Source organism: Colletotrichum aenigma (assembly GCF_013390185.1).
Source record: "Colletotrichum aenigma strain Cg56 chromosome Unknown KSG_Cg56_contig04, whole genome shotgun sequence".
NCBI classification, from domain to species: domain Eukaryota; kingdom Fungi; phylum Ascomycota; class Sordariomycetes; order Glomerellales; family Glomerellaceae; genus Colletotrichum; species Colletotrichum aenigma.
In genome coordinates, this window is record NW_023500910.1 from 2,065,840 (window position 1) to 2,087,461 (window position 21,622).

At 52.2% G+C, this 21,622-nt stretch overlaps 6 protein-coding genes across 6 annotated transcripts; 3 read left to right on the forward strand and 3 right to left on the reverse strand.

The window, feature by feature from the left end:
* Positions 1–587: 587 nt before the first annotated feature.
* On the reverse strand, positions 588–876 carry CGCA056_v006434 (uncharacterized protein; the record flags this gene model as incomplete). Its single annotated transcript, XM_037321685.1, has 2 exons — positions 588–633; positions 698–876. The coding sequence occupies 2 exons, from the start codon at positions 874–876 to the stop codon at positions 588–590; spliced, it is 225 nt and encodes a 74-aa protein (XP_037179094.1).
* A 3,453-nt stretch (positions 877–4,329) lies between these two features.
* On the forward strand, positions 4,330–6,080 carry CGCA056_v006435 (uncharacterized protein; the record flags this gene model as incomplete). The annotated part of the gene is made up of 6 exons (XM_037321686.1): positions 4,330–4,475; positions 4,522–4,738; positions 5,164–5,465; positions 5,537–5,703; positions 5,754–5,902; positions 5,955–6,080. 6 exons carry the CDS (start codon positions 4,330–4,332, stop codon positions 6,078–6,080), a joined length of 1,107 nt encoding a protein of 368 aa, XP_037179095.1.
* Positions 6,081–6,332: 252 nt separating this feature from the next.
* CGCA056_v006436 (Vegetative incompatibility protein HET-E-1) lies at positions 6,333–8,162 on the reverse strand (the record flags this gene model as incomplete). The annotated part of the gene is made up of 1 exon (XM_037321687.1): positions 6,333–8,162. One exon carries the CDS (start codon positions 8,160–8,162, stop codon positions 6,333–6,335), a length of 1,830 nt encoding a protein of 609 aa, XP_037179096.1.
* A 782-nt stretch (positions 8,163–8,944) lies between these two features.
* Positions 8,945–9,635, forward strand: CGCA056_v006437 (uncharacterized protein; the record flags this gene model as incomplete). The annotated part of the gene is made up of 3 exons (XM_037321688.1): positions 8,945–9,090; positions 9,159–9,341; positions 9,410–9,635. 3 exons carry the CDS (start codon positions 8,945–8,947, stop codon positions 9,633–9,635), a joined length of 555 nt encoding a protein of 184 aa, XP_037179097.1.
* Positions 9,636–10,589: 954 nt separating this feature from the next.
* On the forward strand, positions 10,590–11,283 carry CGCA056_v006438 (uncharacterized protein; the record flags this gene model as incomplete). The annotated part of the gene is made up of 3 exons (XM_037321689.1): positions 10,590–10,750; positions 10,805–10,987; positions 11,040–11,283. The coding sequence occupies 3 exons, from the start codon at positions 10,590–10,592 to the stop codon at positions 11,281–11,283; spliced, it is 588 nt and encodes a 195-aa protein (XP_037179098.1).
* Positions 11,284–15,146: 3,863 nt separating this feature from the next.
* On the reverse strand, positions 15,147–16,406 carry CGCA056_v006439 (uncharacterized protein; the record flags this gene model as incomplete). Its single annotated transcript, XM_037321690.1, has 1 exon — positions 15,147–16,406. One exon carries the CDS (start codon positions 16,404–16,406, stop codon positions 15,147–15,149), a length of 1,260 nt encoding a protein of 419 aa, XP_037179099.1.
* Between the last annotated feature and the right edge of the window lie 5,216 nt (positions 16,407–21,622).

Genomic DNA, 21,622 nt, shown 5'->3' on the forward strand with positions numbered 1-21,622 from the left:
GAGCAGTTTCTCAGAGCCTCGCCCGTAGCAATTCTTCACTTGGATCTTTTCAACATACTCAGTTACCTAGATTCTGCAGTATTTTGGCGGCGTTGTAAGATGTTGCCCATTTGCTCTGAGAGATGAAAGAATCAGATAATATAAGCGAAGGGATGAATCAAAGAAAGATGACGCTGTAGGGTTGTGGAAGTGTTTCACATGTGTATAATCTGCTCATCAATTACATACGCTACTTGGGTGATCATACCCAGTTGCTTTCGCAGGTGGACCTGAGTATTCAAAGTCCCCTACATCTTCTTGCGGAGGTGGCCAGGAAAAGTCACGACGATTTGGGCATGGAAAGTAGCGGTGAAGATTGTCATGTCATATGCAAGGCATAAACGGAGGTTTTCGCGTTTGCTGAGTCGCACGTAGCCATTTTCATTGAGATACAGAAAACTTTCGTCAATTGTGAAGTGTATTGTACAGGTTGAGTCATTCATTCATCAACGCTCTGGTCTTGTCATGTCCCATGCAATCTCAGGGACTTCAACGCCGCTTGTGAATCAGTCTATCCCAGGTTTTGATCATGTCTTTATCACTCTCATCTATACACCGGCGCATGAGGTGTACTGCTGCACGGCCACCGAAGTGCTGGAAATTTTGTTAGACTTCCAGTCCGCTTTATTAAGATTGCGGGGGGATATGTGAGACTTACCAAGCAGTGATACATGCGGCATCTTTGGCGCAACCATTGATGCAAGCAACCTGATCAGCAGCTGCTTTCGTTTCGCAGGCAGCAATGTCTCCGCCCTTGCCAGCGTCTGGCTTGGCATCTACGGGCATGGCAGCGGCGTAGGAAGCAGCGAAGATGGCGAGAACGGCGGAAAAACGCATTTTGATGTTTTGGTATTGTGGTATTGGTCTTGTCGAGGTTGAGTAAACGGAACGTTGATTGGTTCTTGGTGGACTGTAGAGTATTCGTGATTATGGATGTGTTTGATGATGTTATCGATGATGATGATTTCGAAAAGGGAAATCGTGGGGTTTAAGAGGATCATTATATACACTTTCTCACGACTGTATCTGCACCCTCTTCAACGTATGATTCCATTCTGTTCTGCGAATACGATTACGTTTTGCTCCATGGCTGCCGTACAGCCCGGCACGCCTGCGCAGAGGCCATGATGCCCCGAATGACGGGGCATCCGCTGTCAATCCCGGAGACGTCAGTGGATGACGTCTGTTGATACCCTGTATTTCTCGCAATAGCCTTCCACTTTGGGTTTGCAAAAGAGGAGACTGAGAACCCTATTGTAGAAGGTCCGTAGGGTCCGCGATGAAAGGGAGCCCTGTCAACGTGGGTGGCATAATCTTGGTGGACAGGTGCCGCTGCTTCCACCAACAAGAAGTTGGGACGAAGAGACGGTTTCTTGGTAAGATACAGGGTCTTCAGCGCTAACCAAGCCTCGCTTCGATCGAAGGCCAGTGACGTGCCGGCAGTTGTTACTTTAGACGAGACGTCAAATGGGCGATCGGCGACGGGGATGGGCCTCCAAAAAGTCGGGGCTTTTTGAGGGACCGCACCACCACAATGCCTCGGACCGCTTCCGCGATATCGTGAAGGACATGTGAAGTAGGCCAACCCCGCCCGGACCATTACATCAGTGCGTCTGCCCAACTGGTATTCTCCGGCTTCCTAGAAGGTTCGACCATTACTCGATCTGGTAATGCGATCGTGGTGACTGGCAGGAACTCAGCCTAGATGGGACTGCCCGAGATCCTTGCTTAGATGCTATGAGTAGTGGCGCAACGGGGTTGCATACGGCCGCATCTCGTCTCCACTTGTCCGCCTTACTTTGTGACTCTGCTGCGTGGATATCCGGGAATCTGGTAGCGTCGATACACACAACTGCCCGATCATGAGTGTTCGGATGGTGAAGTCACACCGAGGGATCGCGGCGGACGCGTTATATCATCAACATCATCAGTTGCTTCGGCAACTCACAAGACTCCACGACGATCATATGGGTGCCCGATCTGCGTCATTGCCGCGGTCGATGGGAAGTTCGTCCGCCCGAACCCACTCCGGCCCCGTCGGCATGACGCCCCGACGTCTCAACCACGGGGCCCCGCGACGATGCTATTGAGCCTCGGAAGCCTCGGTGGGAACGTGACGTCTGATTCCCCCAACCTCCGATAGATGAGTAGAGACTTTTCACGGCGCCGAGTGGTTGAACGGGGCTATGCCAACCAGTTGGGACTGGTGACTAAACATGACCTAGGTTTTGGCTTACTGAGCTGAAATGCATGTTCAAGGTCTTGAAGGCTAGCATTCCCGGCCGATCCCATTTCTGTACACGCGATTCCCGACGGGAGGAATTGGAGGTAACCAATGGATGGCTGAGCATTCGCCTGCGGTCATAAGCTTAACAAAATATCCTCGGCCGATAGGGTCTAGATCGAAGACCCCGCATTACTCATGAGAACCTTGTATTCCTGCGAACATGATGGCATGTCGATTGGGATGGAAACCGGCGTGTGATGTCAGAATAATTCTCGCCTGACCCCCATATCACACCATCATTGGTCCGGAAGGATGTGCCTTCAAAGTCAACGGTCAATAGCCTCACGGACAAAATCGGGTGCTCTCAACACCATGTTCGTTCTCGTTCTTTCTGGCGATGCTAGACCATTCGCGAATGTGCGCTAATTCATCAGATGTTGCATCGTGGCATGCAAGGCACAGATTCGCTGTTTAGACTACAATTGGAATCGGGTAGCGGCAGATAGAAATCGCTAAATTAATTAAGCATAGCAGTGCCTGCGCAAGAAGCCCCAAAAGAAGGATAACCTTAAGTCGTCGGGCGAGCATTGTGGAGCCATTGTCGGGACTTGATTGCAATGCTTGTTGCATCAATCAAGATGACGATAAGCGCGGCTTGTTCGCAACAACATAGCCTCGTCGTGATGCTCTGACCCTGATTTCAATCCATCGCTAACCAACAGTGGCAAGAGATTTCAACAAAAATCGAGCAATGGCCAGCTGCCGGCATTTCCAAGCGGAGCCCCTGGGCTCACGAAACAGGCTGCGGTTGCATTGAGTTGACGTGGTTCCTCACAGGTCTAAGCCGAGGCCTTCCTGCCGTCGAAGCGTCTCCTTTCGGATCCAAGTCCAATATTTACCACACGTGATTATTTCGTCCAATGATCATCCTGCCGTTCCGGAGTTCCGAGTGTCGCTGATGAAGTCGGAGCTCCGTCACTGCCGTATAAGCCATCCTTTAAAACGCATCGGGCGCACTTCGCTCGAAACGGAGCATTTAGGACACGTCCATTGAGGAGAAGAAACGATCGAGACTCTATCCAATGTTGCAGACTCGTTACGATGATTTACTGCCTTTCCGAAAATGAGACGTTTCTGGTTGCCGGGATTATAGATGGAGACATGGGAAGAAACCAAATGAGCCAATCTACTCCCAAATTACAACAAAATCCAACTTGGTAAGTTGAACTGGCACCACCGACAGCAGTTTTCTTCACGATGCCGGGTCGTGGGGGAGTCGGCCGATAATTACGGGGCTTTCGGTCTCGCATTCCGGCGCGATTGGCCCGAGCTTCGGTCGGTGTGGGGCTTTAACGCGAAAAGTCCGGCTCGCACTTCATCGGAGGCCGGCTTACGCATGCGGCGAATGAGATTCAAATACAGCGTAGTAGGCATAGGCCTTTACGTAGAACATAATCTAGCGCATTACTCGTGTGTGTAAATAATTTGAATCATGTAATTATTCTTTTGATGATCAGGAGATTCCAGCCATGAAGAAGCGATGTTTGCGGGAACCTTTTTGACATGCATCACTGACGGGGCGCCATCTCGAGCATGGAGCCGCAAAGCAGTAGCCAGGCCGGAAAGTCGACATCTAGAGGAGCTGACGATAGCGCGTCTGCGAATTTATTCTCGTGCCACCAATGTCGATCACGAAAGCTGAAATGCGATCGGGTACGGCCCCGCTGCGGCCGATGCATCAGGCTTGGAGACACTTGCGATTATCCTCAGTCCAGACGGGCAAATGTGGGCAGACGCAAAAGGGTTCATGAGTTGGAAACAAAACTAGGTCAGTCATCCCATTTGCGATGGTTCGTCGACATGAGACAGAGGAACGAACTCCTACGCGATCCTTTTTCAGCCAATGAGAAGCCTTCGACGGCTTGTGTGCCAATGCCTAACACCTTGCAGATCAACTTGAACAGCTCGCGAGAGCTGTCGAAAAGGCTCCCTTAACCGAAGGAAGCCACGAGCAACAAACCTTCCAACAGGAGCAACCATTTCAATCGGTACATGATGAGTTCATGTTTGGCACTACTGAGCCATACACATCACAGTCATCAAGTGAAACCCCGGGCCAACACCCGTCCCAACCAGACGACTCCTTCACGGATCTAGTGTCAGTCGGGCTATTTGAGCAACAACCGCCGCCGGAACTGATCGTTTTCCTGTGAGTAACTGTTCCAAATTTCACCGAATCGACTGACAAGTGATAGAACAAATGTTTACTTCGACAAGTGGTATTTTGCAGCACCAATGTTCCAGCGAGCTCGTTACTCAATGTCTTTACATTTGCCGCCTCACATGCGCCCACCCATGTGTCTTCAATACATCGTCATGGCCCTTGGTGCCGACATCACCAAGACGCATCGCAAGCTAGCCATTCAATTTTACCAACGAGCCAGAGCTTACATGCAAGCCGACGAAATGAGAGTACGTCCTGATTCCTGCCTAACGTCCAAAGATAAGCCCGCTGAAAGCCACAGGGAGACGGACAGCACTTCACGTCGGTGGCGCATGCACAGGCATGGAGCTTGATCGCGAATTTTGAAGCTCAGCAACTCTTCTTTGCGCAGTCTTCAATGAGCCTTTGCAGAGCAATCAGAATTGCCCAAATGCTTGGCTTGCATCGTGTGGATGGGCAAAGCGTCGATGCGATACCCTTACTCTCACCGCCACGAGACTGGGTAGAAGCAGAAGAGCGACGGAGGACGTGGTGGGTAATATACTGCTCTGATAGACTGGTATGCGGCAGCACAGGCTGGCCGGCGATGATCAATGAGCATGGTGTAAGTCTTTCTAAATACCCAGTCTAGCTTACAATGCCTCTCTTAACTCATTTACTGATATTCCGAAAGATCCACACTCGCCTTCCTGCTTCCGACAAAGCCTTTGAAGCAGGCCTAGAAGAACTCACGAGCCCTACTACAAGCATTCTGCACCAAGAAGGGCAAAACTTTTCTTCATTTGCTGGAAGAGTTCTTGCTTCCTCGTTGTTCTATCAAGCATTCCAACAGTCGTCCCAGAACATTCCAGATGAAGAGGCACAGGACGTCAAAACTAGTCTGCACTGGAAGCGCCATCGCGAAATCGACAACGACCTCGCTTCTCTCCTCAATTGTCTTCCAGATGATCTCAAACTACCCAAAACTACCCAACAGTATACGTTGTCAGAATGCGACCTTCGTCAATATCATCATTCACACACACTTCGATTATTCTTCTTCGCAGAGCAGCTCTGTCAACAATCGAAAGGGTTGGGACACCCCACCACATGATTCGCCAATGCCGGATCAGGCTTGTCGCCGCGGCCGAGGAGATTCTGAACATTTTGAGGATGATGCCAGATGTCAACGACATGCTGAAAAACCCGACGCTGACCTTTTCCATGTACACATGTACATGGCGTCATTGGTATTTCTAGATCAACCAACATCGACAGAGCCAGACTACCAGCGACAAGACAATCTCGATTTCACACCTCGACTCATGATTCTAGCCGCAAAGACGTGGGGCAATCCAGTGACGAGGTCCATGGCCATTCAGTTAGCCGTAGACATGAGGCAAAGAGGCCTTGATTCAGCAGCAGTGGAGAAGGTTAGACACCGTTCAATTTATGCTCACAGATTTGGTTCTAATCCGTTCGTAGGCTAGCGAGCTGCCCCTGGAGAGAAGCACGGTACCGATCCTTGCCAAAGGCGACAATGACTCGTCTAACTTTCTGTTCCAACTCAACAACTTTGAGAACTCCCCGGAACCTACTGCGGACACTTGAAAGTTGCAAGGACAGTCAGATACAGAGCTTTGCCAGAGATCAGACCAAAGCACAACTACAAGGCCAAATATACCCTGCTTATTTCATATTTCTCCGGAAGTCTGTACCAACGAGAATAATTATTGTTGATGGAATCATCATGAAAACTGAGATGTTCTGATGTAACCAATCACAGACCCTCCGTTATTTCCTGGCTGTTTTGGACATTTGTAGTGTCTGAATAAAACGCAGCTGCTTCCAAAGCACCCACTTTCAAGATACCCGTGCTGTAAATCTCTTCCAAGCGGAAACTTTCTTGTTTCTCGATCCAGTCATTTCTGATGCTTCAACGGCTTCGATTCGGTTCTGACGGCCGACTGCAGCCTGATATTGGCCAATGACAGTGTCCACTGTCTGATAAGGGTCCCATGGTCGGTTGATGGGCTCAACAAGAATGTCTGCCATCAAGAACTTGCAGGCGTCCGCTACTATGGGCTCGATGGATACTCGCACCCGTTGGAATTGCAGCTCGACATCGTTGCCCGCTTGAGATGGCTTGAAGACTTTTTGAAGCGATTCAAAGTCCATCACTTCTTCCTCACTCAATCCTTTCTCCGTTGATCCGACAAGTTCTCCCCGAGGAGGCAGTTCCTGTGCATGGAAGCCAGCCTTCCCACTGTCGGCCGACCCGAACATGATCAAGAGCCTAGAACCTTCGAATTGGGAGATTGAGAAAACCACTGCACCCGCAAGCTGACCCCCAGCCTTCGGACTTCGAAATGCAATGGTCTGTCCGTTGGCAGTCCGAAGCCAATCAGACCCGCGCGTCCTGCTAGACATGAGGGCCTTGGGTTTGTCCTTTTTGTGCTCTTCCGAGGTGATGACTTCGGTTAAGGTATAGTCTGTGGTCGATGGACCACATCGTAGTTGTAAGACGTGTTGAGGAAAGACGCCCTCCGAGCTGATAATGCCATTGAAATTCTGCCGGACGAAGATTGTCTGCCGTTTTCCCCGTTCCTGAACCAGGCGGTCGCCTCGTTCCTGGACTTTGGCGAACTGATTTGCCCTTACTCTGGCGAACTGCTGGTCGCTGTGTGAGATGCGTTTTAGGTAGATCGCCAGGAAGCTTGAATCTTCAAAGTCTGGAGGAGCCGGGCAGTCTAACGCAGCAGCGAACAGCTCCTCGCCTCTGAGAGTCAAAGGCAGGTCAATACGCAAGCCGCGATTGGTCATGCTATATGGCGGCCGAGGCTCCCAATCCTGGTATGGTACGATGGAGTTGGAGTACTCGAAGTTCAGGGGCGACTTGGCCAAGAGACCATGGTAAGTCTCAGTTGATGCCGAGAGATCTACCCATGCGAACAGCGATTGATCGTCGGACTGTTTCATGATCTCTTCTTGCAGGCGCAAAAACGCCTTGTCGCCCTCGCCATAGAGCATTGGCATGTTGACCCCGAAAAGACCCATCAAACAATACGCGACATCCTCTGGCCTTGTGGTTATGCGTTGGGATGCCCAGGACATTGTTTTGGCTATACTCGCGGATTCAATCGGCTTGGTACCTTTGAGGATGTCTTCTTCAATGCCGGTGATTACCGAAAGCGGCCGACTCAGCGTCAGCTTTTCGCCGATCTTGACCCAGTCGCCGGAGAAGAAAATTAGATCATCGGGGGCTAGGAGTTCTTGCAGCGTCCACCCTCGCGTAAACCATCGACATCCAGCGAATTCGCCGTCCGTTTTCGAAGTGTCAACCGTAGCCGAGACACCCGAAAGATATGCGTAGCACACTTCGGCCTTGTCATACCAGTCGAACATGGAATTGATGGCCTCAGAAAGCTCTGCGCTGGAGCTTTTGTCGATGCAGCAAGAATCAATCCAGACGTACTCAAACCTATCGGCAATTGTTTGGTGACAGCTATAGCGAATCTTCTCAAACGATTCTTTCCTCGCAGCTGTATGGTTTCTGATGTCGGCATAAACAACTTCATCAGACCCCCAAGTATGCGAAAGGATGGCATAGCGTGGGATTTTATCGGGAGTGAAGTCAATCAACTCAATGAGTGATCCTTCGGTGTTGATTGATGAAGCTTTGATTAATCGCATCTTGCTGCTACATCGACGTGGTCTTTTTGGGGATTCCGAAGTCCCGATTGACGGAGCGAATCGAATCTAGACTTGAATCGGGAGGACATGTTGTTTTTAAGATGGGTTGTTTTTCTATCGTCATATTCATATTCAGGGCCCAACGATGATTCACATACCATCTGGTGATGTAGGTCTCTAGCAGTCCTACGTCGACGGGCTGTGCTGACGTGGATTGCCAGAGGATCCAGAGGTTACAATAAGGCTGGGCAATCACAGAGACGCATTCCAACCCCTGCTGCATCAATACAGAGGGAGGAAGAGGCGAAGCACACCTAAGCTATTACTACCCGAGCTTCGGACAAATAGCGACCAACCACCTGCCCATGCATGCCAAATGATGGGGCATTTCCTGATTGTGGCAGTTCTAATCTCGGCCACACTCACCCCCAGTAGTAACCCCTTCTCGTGTCTGAGACCTGCCTGTAAGGCTGTGCCGCAAGGCATTTCGCAGTGCAATGCAAATCATTCCTTTCTATCCGTAGGGGCCAATGATAGCCCGCCCGAATGACTTCTTGATGGTACAGTTCTGCCTAAAGTGATGCGCGTAAATCTTAAGGTGCCCCATTCAGCTTTTGTGGGTGTGTAACAATGAGACTAACATCTCTCGCACTTGTATTTATTCTGTTCTCGTCCCGACTGGTTTTCCGTTCATCTATACACGGGCAATTCTTCTTTCGTTCTTGTTGAATATAGTATTGAATAACCCATAGCAAGCCATAACTCGCCAGCAAGAAGTCGCTATGTCACAACCTCACACGTTCGATTCATCCTACACCGGGGTACAGCATCCTGCGGTAGCTCACGACAGGGAGTCAGTAGCGACCACGATGCAGGGTACAGGTCCGGCCCCAGCCAAGGAAATGCCGACTAGCCTGATCAACACCGAGTAAGCATCTTCTTTTTCTGTATCTCAGGCGACGATGGAAACCCAGGATGTGTACTGACCTTCGCTAGCGAGCCGACATCCACCCCATGGGCAGGTCAAAAGCACGATGGACCGACCATCGAGGCCCTCCCCCCTCCCCCAACCGTAACACCACTACATGCCCTCGGTGACACTCCGCAACCGATCGATTGTCCGTTTTGTAAGAAGAGAACACAGACTACTATCACTAAAGAGGGTACCTCGATGCAAATGTAAGTGCTAATCTATATTCACTGATCGTGAGACCTCACGGGAATTCGGGACTGACAAGACATATCAGGGTTGCCGGTGTCCTCTGCTGCCTCCTCTGCGTCTGCCTTACCTGCGTACCCTGTATCGCTGGGTGGTGTGAGGACGTTCACTATGCCTGCTCCAGCTGCCACAAAAGGGTTGCAACCCGGCCGTATAATGGCACGATTCAGACGTTCGGTCCACAATCCTACGCCCCAATGCCGTCTCAGTACGCTTCAACAGCACCACCTGTGGCTGAGAAACAAGCACAGTAGCCGGGGATAGTCACGAAGGGGCTTGGGATGTCTCCTCTGATATGGGTAAACATTATTGGAGTAATACGGCGAACGCTAACGATACCACCGAGAAAGCAATCTGGACTTCTGCTGTTGATTTGTATTTAGTATAGGGATAGTACTAACAATAAATGCTGTCAGCTCTTGTGACGTACTATTTTTCAGTCCTCCGCGGTTGTTTCCTCCGTTTTGCCAACCGGAGAATGCTGTCTATCCACAGAGGTCTCCCAGTGACCACTCACATATTTCTCAGTCACGGCCATGCGGCAGTCAGCAAGACGTGCCCACAGGCGATAACCTGCCGTAACTAACTGAAGTATAAACGAAAGAAAGAATACTGTCTGCTCCAGAGCCGAAGCTGCAACCTAGTCTCCATAATAAACCGCAATAAACATGACGAGATGCCACCAGGAGTCAGTACCCAGGCCATTTAGGCCAATGAAGGATCGGAAGGATGCAGCTGGGCCATTGCCGTCTCATCGTCTAATCACGGACTCCTCAAGGGACAATCACCAACACAATAATAGGATACCCGGGACTCAATTCTAATCCTTGTTGTAGCTAAGCCAAAAGGACCTTTGCTGCAAGGTACAAAACGCCCCAAATGTAAGCTGCGCGCAGGGGTACTCATAAGCTCGTGTGGATTATGTTGGCCAAGGCGGCCTAACGCCAATTTGGCAAACCCAGTTTGCCCTGGATGCCACAGTTCTGCCTGGATTGTGGGCTCAGCTACTCGCCAAGGGGGCACAGCAAAGCTGTTTGCGGTGAGGAATACGATACATAAGGCGCATGATGAGTCGATTTCGTGTCCCCAAATACTCATTCGAATTCAAATGTTTTGACTCATCTTCAAGTGCGTACTTATAATTGCGATCCTTGGACAATTGGAAAAAGACCCGATCCTTCGAAACGAAACCACAATTCAACAACACGATGTCACAACCACAGCCAGCTACAGTCGAGGCACCTGCTGCGCCTGCCGCAATCGTTCAACAGCCAGCGCCGGCCCATGATAGGAGTCTAATCGTCGCCACAACAGCAAATGCCAGCCCGGTGCCAGCTACAGAGCTACCCGCAGATGTTCACAACGTAGGGTGAGGCTCGCGTTTGCGATAGATGGCCCACGACATTTACTTACACGACGTTAGACCAACCACGAGACCGCCGCCCGTAGAGCAACAGAAGGGAGCCGGCCAGAAACCAGTGCCGCCAATGATTCAGGGTGTCACACCACTGCACATGCTCGGCGACAAGCCGCAACCGGTTGACTGCCCGTTTTGTATGAGAAGGACGATGACCATCGTGGATACAGAAGGCACTAGCATGCAGATGTAAGTCGTTCGATCTCACGGTCCAGGAACTGACTTACTGACCAGATTCTAGGCTCGCTGGCGCCCTGTGCTGCCTCCTCTGCGTCTGTCTTATGTGCGTGCCTTGTATTGCAGGTTGGTGTGAAGACACCCACTACTCTTGCGGCAACTGCCACAAAAGGGTTGCCACGAGACCTTACGATGGCCCGATTCAGGTGTTTGGGCCACACGGCCAGATGATTCCTATGGTTCCTTCTCAGTATGAGCCTATGGCGCCGCCTGTTGCTGAGCAACAAAGCCCTCCGGTGTACAAGTAACTGGTTTACCCGGGCGCCTAGTGCACGTCTGGGACGAGAAGCAAGTGTTTGATGAGAAGTTTTCGTATACTCCGTCCGTGCCAATTATAATTAATTTATGATACCATAATCTATATTCCCGTTGCTGCTTTTTCTTAAAGCTGAAGATGATCGATGAAATCAAGCACGTTATATTTCACTCAGGTAGGAAAGACGAGATCTAGAGCGGGGGTAAGGGGCGGTGAGGTTAAGGATGTCTCAACCTTTTGATCAAGCATATTCCAAGGATACGCCAAACCAGTCATCGTTGAAGCCAAAAGTTCCAACGTAAGTCCCTTGGAAGGACAGACTTAGGCGCCGAAATTTCAGCGCTGCAACTGGCTGAGTTGCCTCCATATCCTTTCCTTCCTTCTCAACTCAAGGTTCCAACTCAGCTTTCAGCCACATCACAATTTGAGCGCTCCAGCTTTCCTGCGTTTTGTGAAGATTGGCCACATCGAGGACTTGCCAATTGCGCGGCGCCTCTTGGCATACAAACTGGACATGTCGAATTTCGTACTGTACAGTCCCGTTTCATGTCTTGAACAGTCATTCCGATAGAAGTATACCCACACAAAACGCAGCACTTTCCCAACTCAAGGTAGTCATTTGGCCACAGGCTTCCACTTGTCGCTACGCACAGCCACTGTGTCAGACATCATGTCGCGGTTGTTGCCTCCGCTCCCGGATTTGCAGCCGACTGCTTTGCTGCGACAGCGACTGTTACCCTTCCCGCAGTCACAACAACCCTCAGTTCTGCTGTGACGACGACGGTCACTCTTCCAGCATTCACGACGGTCCTCAGCTCCCTAGTCACACTCACCCTCACTTCCCCGGTGACGGTCAGCGGCTCCTGTCCCGCAGTTCCGCCCATCACAATCCAACTAACAGTGCGACAGCTACCTCCACCTGTCCTGTTGTGATTCCAACGAACCCCAGCGTCTCGTGCAACTCCATCACACGACGCCGCTCATACTTCATCTACTACTCAGGCACCGGCGTGTTGCCTAGGAATAGAAACTCATATTTTAGTGTGAGATTCTTCCGCGGCGATTTGGGCCCTCGTTCAGCTCTCCAGGAATGCGCTGCTGCCATGGAGTGTGCCTCTTATAATTCCTTTTAGTTTGCAGTATTCATTCAATCGACGGTCTGATCACTGGTGTAGACGTCCTTTTTGAAAAGAATACTCCATGGAACCAACCTCGGACTAAGACCAAAGACAGAAACAGTGTTGTATGCTGAAAGGCGCTTGATGGATGATCCTAGAGTACCTGAATCCTTAGAATCGGATCTTTAACCGCCTAGAGTTCTGCCGACATCAAGAGAAGGTCTGCTGGTAGAACCTAATTTGTGTTCTTCAACATATCCTGCCCCGGGAGTCACGTATTATATCTTTTCTTTTTTGGCATATCCCACAGAGCTTGGACGCCTCCTGGCCCACGCACAAGCATCGTCAGCTGTTCCCAACATTAGCAAGAAACACTGGGCTACTACGTAGGAAGTATACATTGATTCATTTGCCGATCAGAGGAACTTTCAGACGCCAAGATTGATGGTGCAGGGTGCCATCTTTGGGTATCAGATTGTCAACACTCTCACCCGATTTTCCGTCTAGAATCCCATCATACGTCAGCCATGACGCCCCTTTCTGGACGTTCACATTTCAAAACCAAGCCTCTCAGCAGCCTTCGTGGTCGTCTTCCTCCAGCTATTAGAAATGCATAGGCACGTAACAACCACCCAAAGGCAATAATAAATGCTACACCATATACAACCCATGTTGTAGATAAATTAGACCGCAAGCTTCACGGAGAGAGATTCCAAAAAGGTCTAGATAAACTGGAAATATTGTGGCCTGTCTCTCCTATGCTTCTGTGATGAGAAGAAGACTCAAATACTGTCAAGAATGATACCGTAGCCAGCCTCAGGACCAGATGCAGAGTTTAAGAGGCCCGCCCTCGCGTTGTTTCCAAATCATGACAAAAAGTCTGTAGTCCATATCACCAGATGATTTCCAGGATGGAATGAAACAAGGATTCATGCTCTCAAACGTGACAGGGTCGTTCTGTAGACATGACCGAGGGTAACCAAGACACACGTCAGATTCAGTCTCTGTCCTCTTTCGTAGATCAGGTTTGAGGCATGGAAGACTCGAATACCACACGGATATATCAAAAAGCCAAGATAGATGCAAGAATCCCGTCGTCAACTTCAACTGGCTTGCGTGCGCGGCACGGCTTCGTAGATCTGGCCTGTGTTCGCAACGAATCTTTTAGACAGAAAACCAATAAGAAGCTTCGAAAGACAAAATTCTTTCTGGTTTATCAAGATCGATTTAGTGGCTATAGTGAAAGACTTTATACTGCCAGTTCATCCAGCGGTCCCCGGAACCCGAGCCACTCCCGCTACATGCATTCCTGCAAGACACCAGCTTAACGTTGTCGAGACCACCTCACGCCAAGTTAAAACACAAACAACAAGACAACACACCGCATCACCCAAGGGTCCAAGTTCTAGACCTCCTCCCCCTATACACGTCACCAAACAAGCCCCCAAACCCCCAATCCCACGTTGTCCCTTCCCCATATCCCGCCTCCCCGACCGCCTCCTCCCGTGGCCCCCCGAGCCCGCAGCCCCACACGTCCCCGGCCCGCCAGCACCAGACCGCCGTTTCCGCACCACGGCCCCAGAACCCGAATCTCCCTCCTCTTCCGCCAGCTCCGAATGGCCCTCACCCGCCCACTCCCATCATCCACAATCGTCAGCAATGTAGACAATCTCACGTACACGCTACACACCTACAGAATCTTACGGTGTCTTAGTTTCGTAGCATAGTACGATTTGAGAGCCTGCTCCAGCATTCGTCAACAAACACGTGCTGACAGTGGCCCCCCCCCCCCCCATCCCCAACTCGCCCGGCCCCCGAAAGAAGCCCCTCTCGCCTGCATCCCGTGGTCTCGAATCATTACACAGCCAGACAGACATCCAGTAGAATCACCTCCCGTCACCGAGAATTCACAAAGCCAATCAGATACCAGCCTGTCCAATGTCCGTTCTCCCCCTCCCGTGCCCTCCCAAGCCGGATGGTTCTCGCCGTTCCGCGAAGGTCCAGGTGTGAGTGGAAATCGCCTTAGCAGAGCCCAGATAGACACTGCACAACACACGCTTACTCACACACACGCACAAACGCATGTTCCCTTCCCTTCGCCATCCATCCCGCTACGCTACGCTGATCCGCTGCACGTCATCGACCACTCACCCCGTCCGTCCCTCCCACCATAAAACACACCGCCTAGATAACGCCGCCATTTTTTCGCCTCCACCCACCTCCCCCGCGCGCCCGGTCTAGACACCACCGGACTTCGGGAAACGTTTCGATAGCTTCAGGTGGCTGAGCTGGACGTTGGACTCGGCAGTCGTCCTCACAAGGCTACGGCGGGTGGGGAGGGTCAAGACATGTGGTAAAATTTTCATGGGCATTCATTTCATCAGAACCATGAGGCTCTTCTACGTATACCGTTTCTATCATGAAAAAAACATCCTTCATACAGAACATGCTATTCCGCGCTGTTGTGTGGCCTTCCGATGCAAAAACGTCTGAGTATCGTGAAAGGTATCGATAAATTTTGGTGCCAGAGCAAGAGAAACATCGGAGAAAGATAAAAACAATGTCATTGAGACCTTGCGTCATTCCGTCATCATCGTCGTTGTTGTTCGTCATTCTATCCCCGCATGTTCATTGTAGGTATATCATTGTTTGCGTCGGTCTGATAGCGTCCGACTGAATGTGATGCACCGTTTTGGGTGCTAAACGTATATATTTCGCGTGCCAAAACGAATATTGTTCACGGGCTGCGAGGGCTGGTTGGGCTGGGAGACTCATACTCAATGATCTCAATGGAATAATACGGCAATTCCCTCGCGAGTGTCTCGTGATCGCAAAAAAAGATTCCCTCCACCTCGCTGTCCGGCTCGTCGAGTTCGTCGATGCGCGGGGGCGGGGGGTCTTGGAATTGCAAGATGAAGCTCCGGCGAACTGATTGATCACCCACACGGCGTCGTAGTCTCCTTGCGCTGGAGCCTACGGCGTCGGGGTCGAGAGGCATATCCTCGTGATCAGATTCGCTGCGTTCCGATATGGTCCGCTTGCCAATGCTTGACCCGTGAGTTCGGCGCCTGAGCATTCGCAATGTGCGCTGCACACGAATGAATTCTTCATGTGCCTCGTCTGCATCCAGATCCTCGGATTCTGAGTCCGAGCTGGGAAAGTTGAGGTGGTCAAATTCTCGTGCCAACCGGGAAGTCGGGTCGGGCTTCGGAGCGGCAACCGGAGCGCGGGAGCGGGAGCGGGCGGACGCTGGAGAGGAGTAGCCCGAAGGCGCCATGATTCCGTCGCGATCTTGGTCCATGGGATCGAAGTCAGACATTTCTTCGACGGAGAAATTCGCCTTCACGTGCAGCGCTGGGGCTGCGACTGATGCAGCAGCAGCGACGGCGGCGGGGGCCGGGCGGGGAATCGGGGGCGCTTCTGGGGCGTGAGGCAGCATTTCCGAGTCAGAGTCTGAAGATTCCGAATCCTCTTCGGTCTCTTCATCGTCTCCGTCTTCGTCTTCTGCGTCTTCCTCATCGTCCGACTCCTCTTCGGAACTGCTGTCGACAGCCATACTCTGGTGCATTGGCGGGCGCGAAGGTGCTCGTATTGGTGCCCGCATTGGAGCTGACATGAGAGCTGGAGGAGGAGGAGCCATCATGGGCACGTCCTCGTCTTCATCGTCTGCGTCATCATCGCTATCGTCTTCACTTTCTTCGTCGTCGCTATCATCCTCTTCATCCTCAGATTTTGCCCGAGGTGCTTGTGGAAGTTCGCTCTCATCAGAGTCGGATTCGGATTCGGATTCTTCGTCGGAATCTTCAGATGACGTGCGAGGTGATAGCTGTGCAAAGCGATTGGAAGGAGTAAAGCTGAATTGATGGCCGTTGCCTGTGGGCTGAATACCGGACGGTGGCAAATGGCGAGCGGCGTACTTGTGTTGAAGCATCGCCGGCGCGGCGGAGGTAGGAGAATGGGGCGGTGAGTTCGGGCCCCCGAGAGGACCCAGCATCATGCTGGGCGTTGATGGCCGTGTCCTGCGGGATGGCATATCGTTGACGCAGCCTGACCAAATGCAATTGAGGTTATTTGACGAGCGGGTCGCGATGTTGAGGGTTTGAGGACCGTTGTGAGAGATCGCCGTCCCGGCAGTCTTTTTTTCTTCTGGGTGTTGATCTCACGGATCGGGGCCTCTAGTTGGGGACTGGGCCTTTTTTTGGTCGTGGGTGTGGGGAAGAAGGGAATTGGCGGGGGAAATGGGATGGATCAGATCAGCTTCCCGCTAGCGATGGCCGGTAGATGGAGGTGCGGTTGATGTGGTGTGGATGTGCGGTGAGTAGATGTGGTGAGAGTGACAGTGAGCAAGTTGTAACAAGTCAAGGCGTCAACACCCAAAGTAGAAACCTCCGACAAGGAGAAGAGGATATTCGTTGGTCGCTATAGGTTGTCATGATAGATCTCGGGGGAAATTCGAGAAGAGGGAGCAGGGCGCTGCTGGATGTCCGGATTGCGCCTGGAGAGCACGGGATGCGCCTTTGTGGAATGGGTGCAAAGTGCCAATGGCGGACGAACGATTGGCGGCGCCGAAGATGGTCCCTCGAATCCCAGTCCCACGTCTCAGTCCTGGTCGCTGGCCCCCGCGAGAGACAGAGGCAGAGAAACGGAGAGGAATGTTTCGGGGAACAAGGTGCGGGATCCCGGCTGTGGGGACAACGAAAATCGTGCGGGCGGTGACGATAGGACGGCCTTCGTCCTGGGCGACAAGGGCTGGTCCTTGTTCAGAAGGTTGCAGCAGAGCAGCGCGAAATGGCTGACGAGAGAGGAGAGAAGCAGCAGTGCTATGTGCACGCGAGCAAAAGCAATGGTATGGTCAAGGCGAGCTCCGATGATGGCCTTGAACAAGGTAATTGGATGAAACTAGTTGGGGAAAGTGTCGAAGACAAGCGTGGGGGACCTGGGTAAAGCAAGAGCTCTGGAATTTGTCGGATGTGAGTTGTTATGTCGGAGGGTGGGATGAATACCGCAAGAAGCAGTACTAGATGACAAGAAGGAATCCAAGATAGCAACTCAGTGCCGAGTAATGGGCGCCTCGCGGGATGCAAGATTCCCGAAACCTGAGGGTCTGCTTGTAGCTGCTGAGTTGGCGCCTCAAGCGGAATGAGAGCCAGCAGACGGACCGCCGAAGGGGATCGTTCTATAATTCCTGGGTCTCAGCCGTGAATGGCGATGGATATGGACGTCCGAGCTACCGGGGTGTGAGAAGGAGTCTCACGGCGTTCGATGTCTCCTCGATGGCTGAATCGATTCGGAGAGGGGTGCTGGTTGTTCCGTGATAGGCCGGGCGGCTTCGATGGCGCAACCAGGCCGTCCGGTCTTATAGGTATAGCTGATATAATCCGTGTTTTCTCACGGATTGCCCCTTTATGCTGTCTGTCGTTCAGTCTTCGACTGACCAAGCAAAGGGGACGAGACACGGAATCGCAAGTGTAATAGCAGATGGCGACGGTCCGGGGGAGGTAGACATGTGTCAACGACGAAGGAGAATGGGAAAAAGAGAGGAGGATTCCTCGAGGGCGTGGGACAGAGGAGGATTAAGAATTAAAAAAGAATCATCGCACATGTGCGCTCACTGCAGCCGTACCATGTCCATGCCATGCCATGCAGCAAGAAGTCGGAGGATCCAGTGGCCAGCCAGCCAGCCGGCGGTGGGCAGATGAGCCTCTCTCTTGGTTTGGTGGGTGCTGGTCATAGTCCTTCTGCTGCTGGGTCTGTTGGCGCCTCTGGTGGTCCCCCATATTTGGCTGCAGATGGTACGTATCGCAAAATGCCTGTAACGGGCCTTTCGTCTCTCGCCGGTCTTCCTATCAGAAGCAAAAAGAAATGGGAAAAAAGTTCTCGTTGCAAAAGTGTTGTGCGTGACCGGCGGTTGGGGTTGGACGTGGGCGTGGGCGTGGCCGGTGGTGGTCCCTCTCTTGCGCAGTCTCGCGGGGCGGCGCAACGCAAGTTCGAGCCTTTGGGCAGCAATGCTCCAGGACTCCCTGGTCTACCCGTCAAGCCGTGTGTATCCCGCAATTGAGAGAAAATTGGCATGTGTGTGGGCGTCACGGCGTATGGTGTGCCCTCACGCATTTGCGTATGCCGCAGCGGCGGGTTCTTGCGAGTTTGCTAGGCTTGCATGCTGGGGGCCCAGACTGGATGACTGGTTGGTCGGCTGGACTGGGCTGGATTGGGGGAGACGGACTGCGGGAAGACATCCAATCGAGTCTCGAGAGTGAGAGGGCGAGGACCGGGACGGAGTGGAGGGAGGGGTAACTGGAGGGGCGAGAGGTGTGGAGGGGAAGAGTAGATCGTTGTACTGGTGGCCGGATCGCCGAACCATTGGCGATTTCTTGTTACTTTTTTTCCGGCTTGACAACTTGACAATGTCTTTGGTTCGAGGCTCCTTCGAATTGTCGAGTCTGAGGCTTTCCGTTGTCCGCCTCTGGCCCTATCGACGCCACACATTAACGGCCGGCATCATGGTCATTGGCCTTATCGGGACGCAGCTACTGTTAGTGCGTCGCCTGCTGCAGTGTATTCCCATGTCGTGGGATGTATCCGTAGCAGCAGTGGCATTGTGGCGGGCAGCGGGCCCCAACCCTCGAAGCCCAAGAAGACATGTGTCCAATGCTCATCTTGACGACTCGTGTCCTTGGCAGCTTGCTCGGTCAACGTCTGGAAGAGACGTGCTGAGCGAATTCATCGGTGAGGCTACCTGCTTCCCGCAGTCTCCAGCGACAGGGAATGCGGCGTCACAGGATTTAGCCACAAGCGGGACGTGATGGGCATTGGACCGACGGTATGGAGACGAGCGAAACAAACGACTGGGAAAAACAGATCAGATACAGACAGGTTGGAAAAAGGGTAGGCTGGGTAGCAGCACTTGTGCCCAATGAACGAGGGTTCGAGTCGGGGACGGAGGGTCGACTGCGATGGCGCTCTTCCCAATCGTCGTGCAGGTTTTTCGGTCGTGTTGCAGCTGGGACTCGCAGCACTTGCAGCAGCTAATACAATGCACCACCACCAGCATCAGTGAGAGGGACGGAAAAAAAAAATCAGAGGTGAGGGGTGAGGTGGCCGAGTGGGATTCGTATGGAGAGGTAGAGGGAGCCTTGCAGAGAGAAAGAGGAAAAAGAACATGAAGGCGGTCAGGAGGAATACACGCAGAATTCTGGCGTCCGAGTGGAAGGAAGGAAGGAGCGCCGCAACATCTGGGGGGCGGTTTCTAGAAGGTGTCTCGGTCTGTCTCGACTTCCCTTTCTGGTGCAGACGGGAAGACTGAGGGCAGCCGCAACGGCAAGAGCAACGGCAACGGCAACGGCAACGGCCCCTTCGCGTCGGGCCTCGACGTGGTGTAACTTGAGCTGACGGCAATTCACTACGCCACGTTTACGCTTGCACTCGCCTTCCTTTCCAGTGTCTCGTTTCCCAAGTCTCCATCCATTGGAGCCAGGTCATCTTTCCATGTTTGGATAATCATCACGTCGGAGGATGTGTGAAGGTAGGCACTCCCGTCGCTATGATTAATGGCGACTGACCCCTGTCACCCAACGCTGACGGCCCCTCTTCTTAGCCTTTTCCATTCCTTGCTGAGGAAGAAGATCCCTTACCCAACCCAACCTAGCCCATCGCCCTGGCCTGAACAACATCGTCAAACCATGAATACGTATCCGTACTACGTAGTTCAGTTGACTGACGGATGACACTCGGACGACGGGATAAGAACCGCGAACGGGGACGACAGCTCTCGGTCCGTCCCTCGGCGAATAGACTGGTGGATTGGGCCGCCATGAAGACTCTCCGTCCGTCCATCCGTCCATCTTACTCTGCTGGCGGCGGCTGCTGCTGCTGCCCATCCCTCTCGTTGCCGCGACGAATTTTTCCACGATGCATATCGTCTTCCTTCGTTCCGCCGCCTGCGTTAGGGCATAGTACCCCCATTCTCTAGTCTCACCGCGCTGGCACCCCCTGCACTGGCCTCATGCGGCCATCGTTGGGTTGCGCAATTGCGCATGGCGAGTTCGCGCCAGAGTGGATGGTCTTGGGGATCCATCCATCTGCAGGTCCGGCGGGCCTCCCGCAGGACGACCAGCGCAGACGTGTTTCCGGTCTCTCCACGCCCTATTTAGCAGTCGTGGGTTTGGGACTGGGGCCGACACCTTCGAGAAGCCTGCTTCTTATGGAAAGACAAGGAATGCGAAGGATGGTTTGCGGCTCTTACTCAATGAAATCCTCCATGGTTTCTAGCCAAGGTACTGGCGGAGCTGGAAAAGGTAGCTCCCGAAACCATGCTTGAAGCCAAACAGATCTCACTTGACAGATTGCGCATCAGTCCATCATGGATACCCTGTCCGGTAAGGAATGCAGAGAAAAGCAGCTTTTCACAACCCTGATTGAAGTTTCTCGAGCCCTGGTGATATTTTCATGGTCAAATCTGGGCATGATCATATCAACTAAGGTGCCTAGCCACGTATTCTGAGCACCATTTGGCTTTTGCAACGATCAAGTCGATGTAAGCGACCCAGTGTACTGAAAAACAAGTGCATGCAAGCTGCAGTGGTTCTCGGCGATGTGTCATTGCAGAAACTAGTATGTTGAAAACAGTCTGAACAGATAGAAAGGTTGGCCATTATATCGTCGCATCCGATGACTCGGCCGAAACATTGATCCGCTGGACATTGTGACAGGACCTAACCTATGGATTAAGGGCCCCGTGTCCATCACACTGGACGGCATATCCAAGCCCCTCAAAGCACTGTCTCCCCAAGTGGAGAAAAGGGACGACAAAACATGTAGCAATCCAAGACCTTCCAGCTGCATTTCATGCTAGTGACAAAGTTGACCTCCAAAGAACCATGCTGAAGTGATGACTGGGTTCAAGCTTTCGGTGTTAGCAAGCTGGCACCGGCCGGCAAGACAGCGGAGCCTGGAAAGAAGCGCGCTCTGACCAATCACAGGGGTCCGGACCGCTCCACGCGGAACTTTCCAGCTTCGCGTCTGTCGCCTTGTCGCAACTTCAACCGCAGAGTTCACGCCAATTCTTACTTACCCCTTCAGCTTCGCGCTCCGCATGTTATCAAATTTTATTCCCCGCTTGAACCACGATAACCCATCTCTGGTTAGATCATTATAGAGCCGTATTTAAGAAAATTCCGAACTTGTAGCCTTCAATCCCGATAGAAACCTACCCAA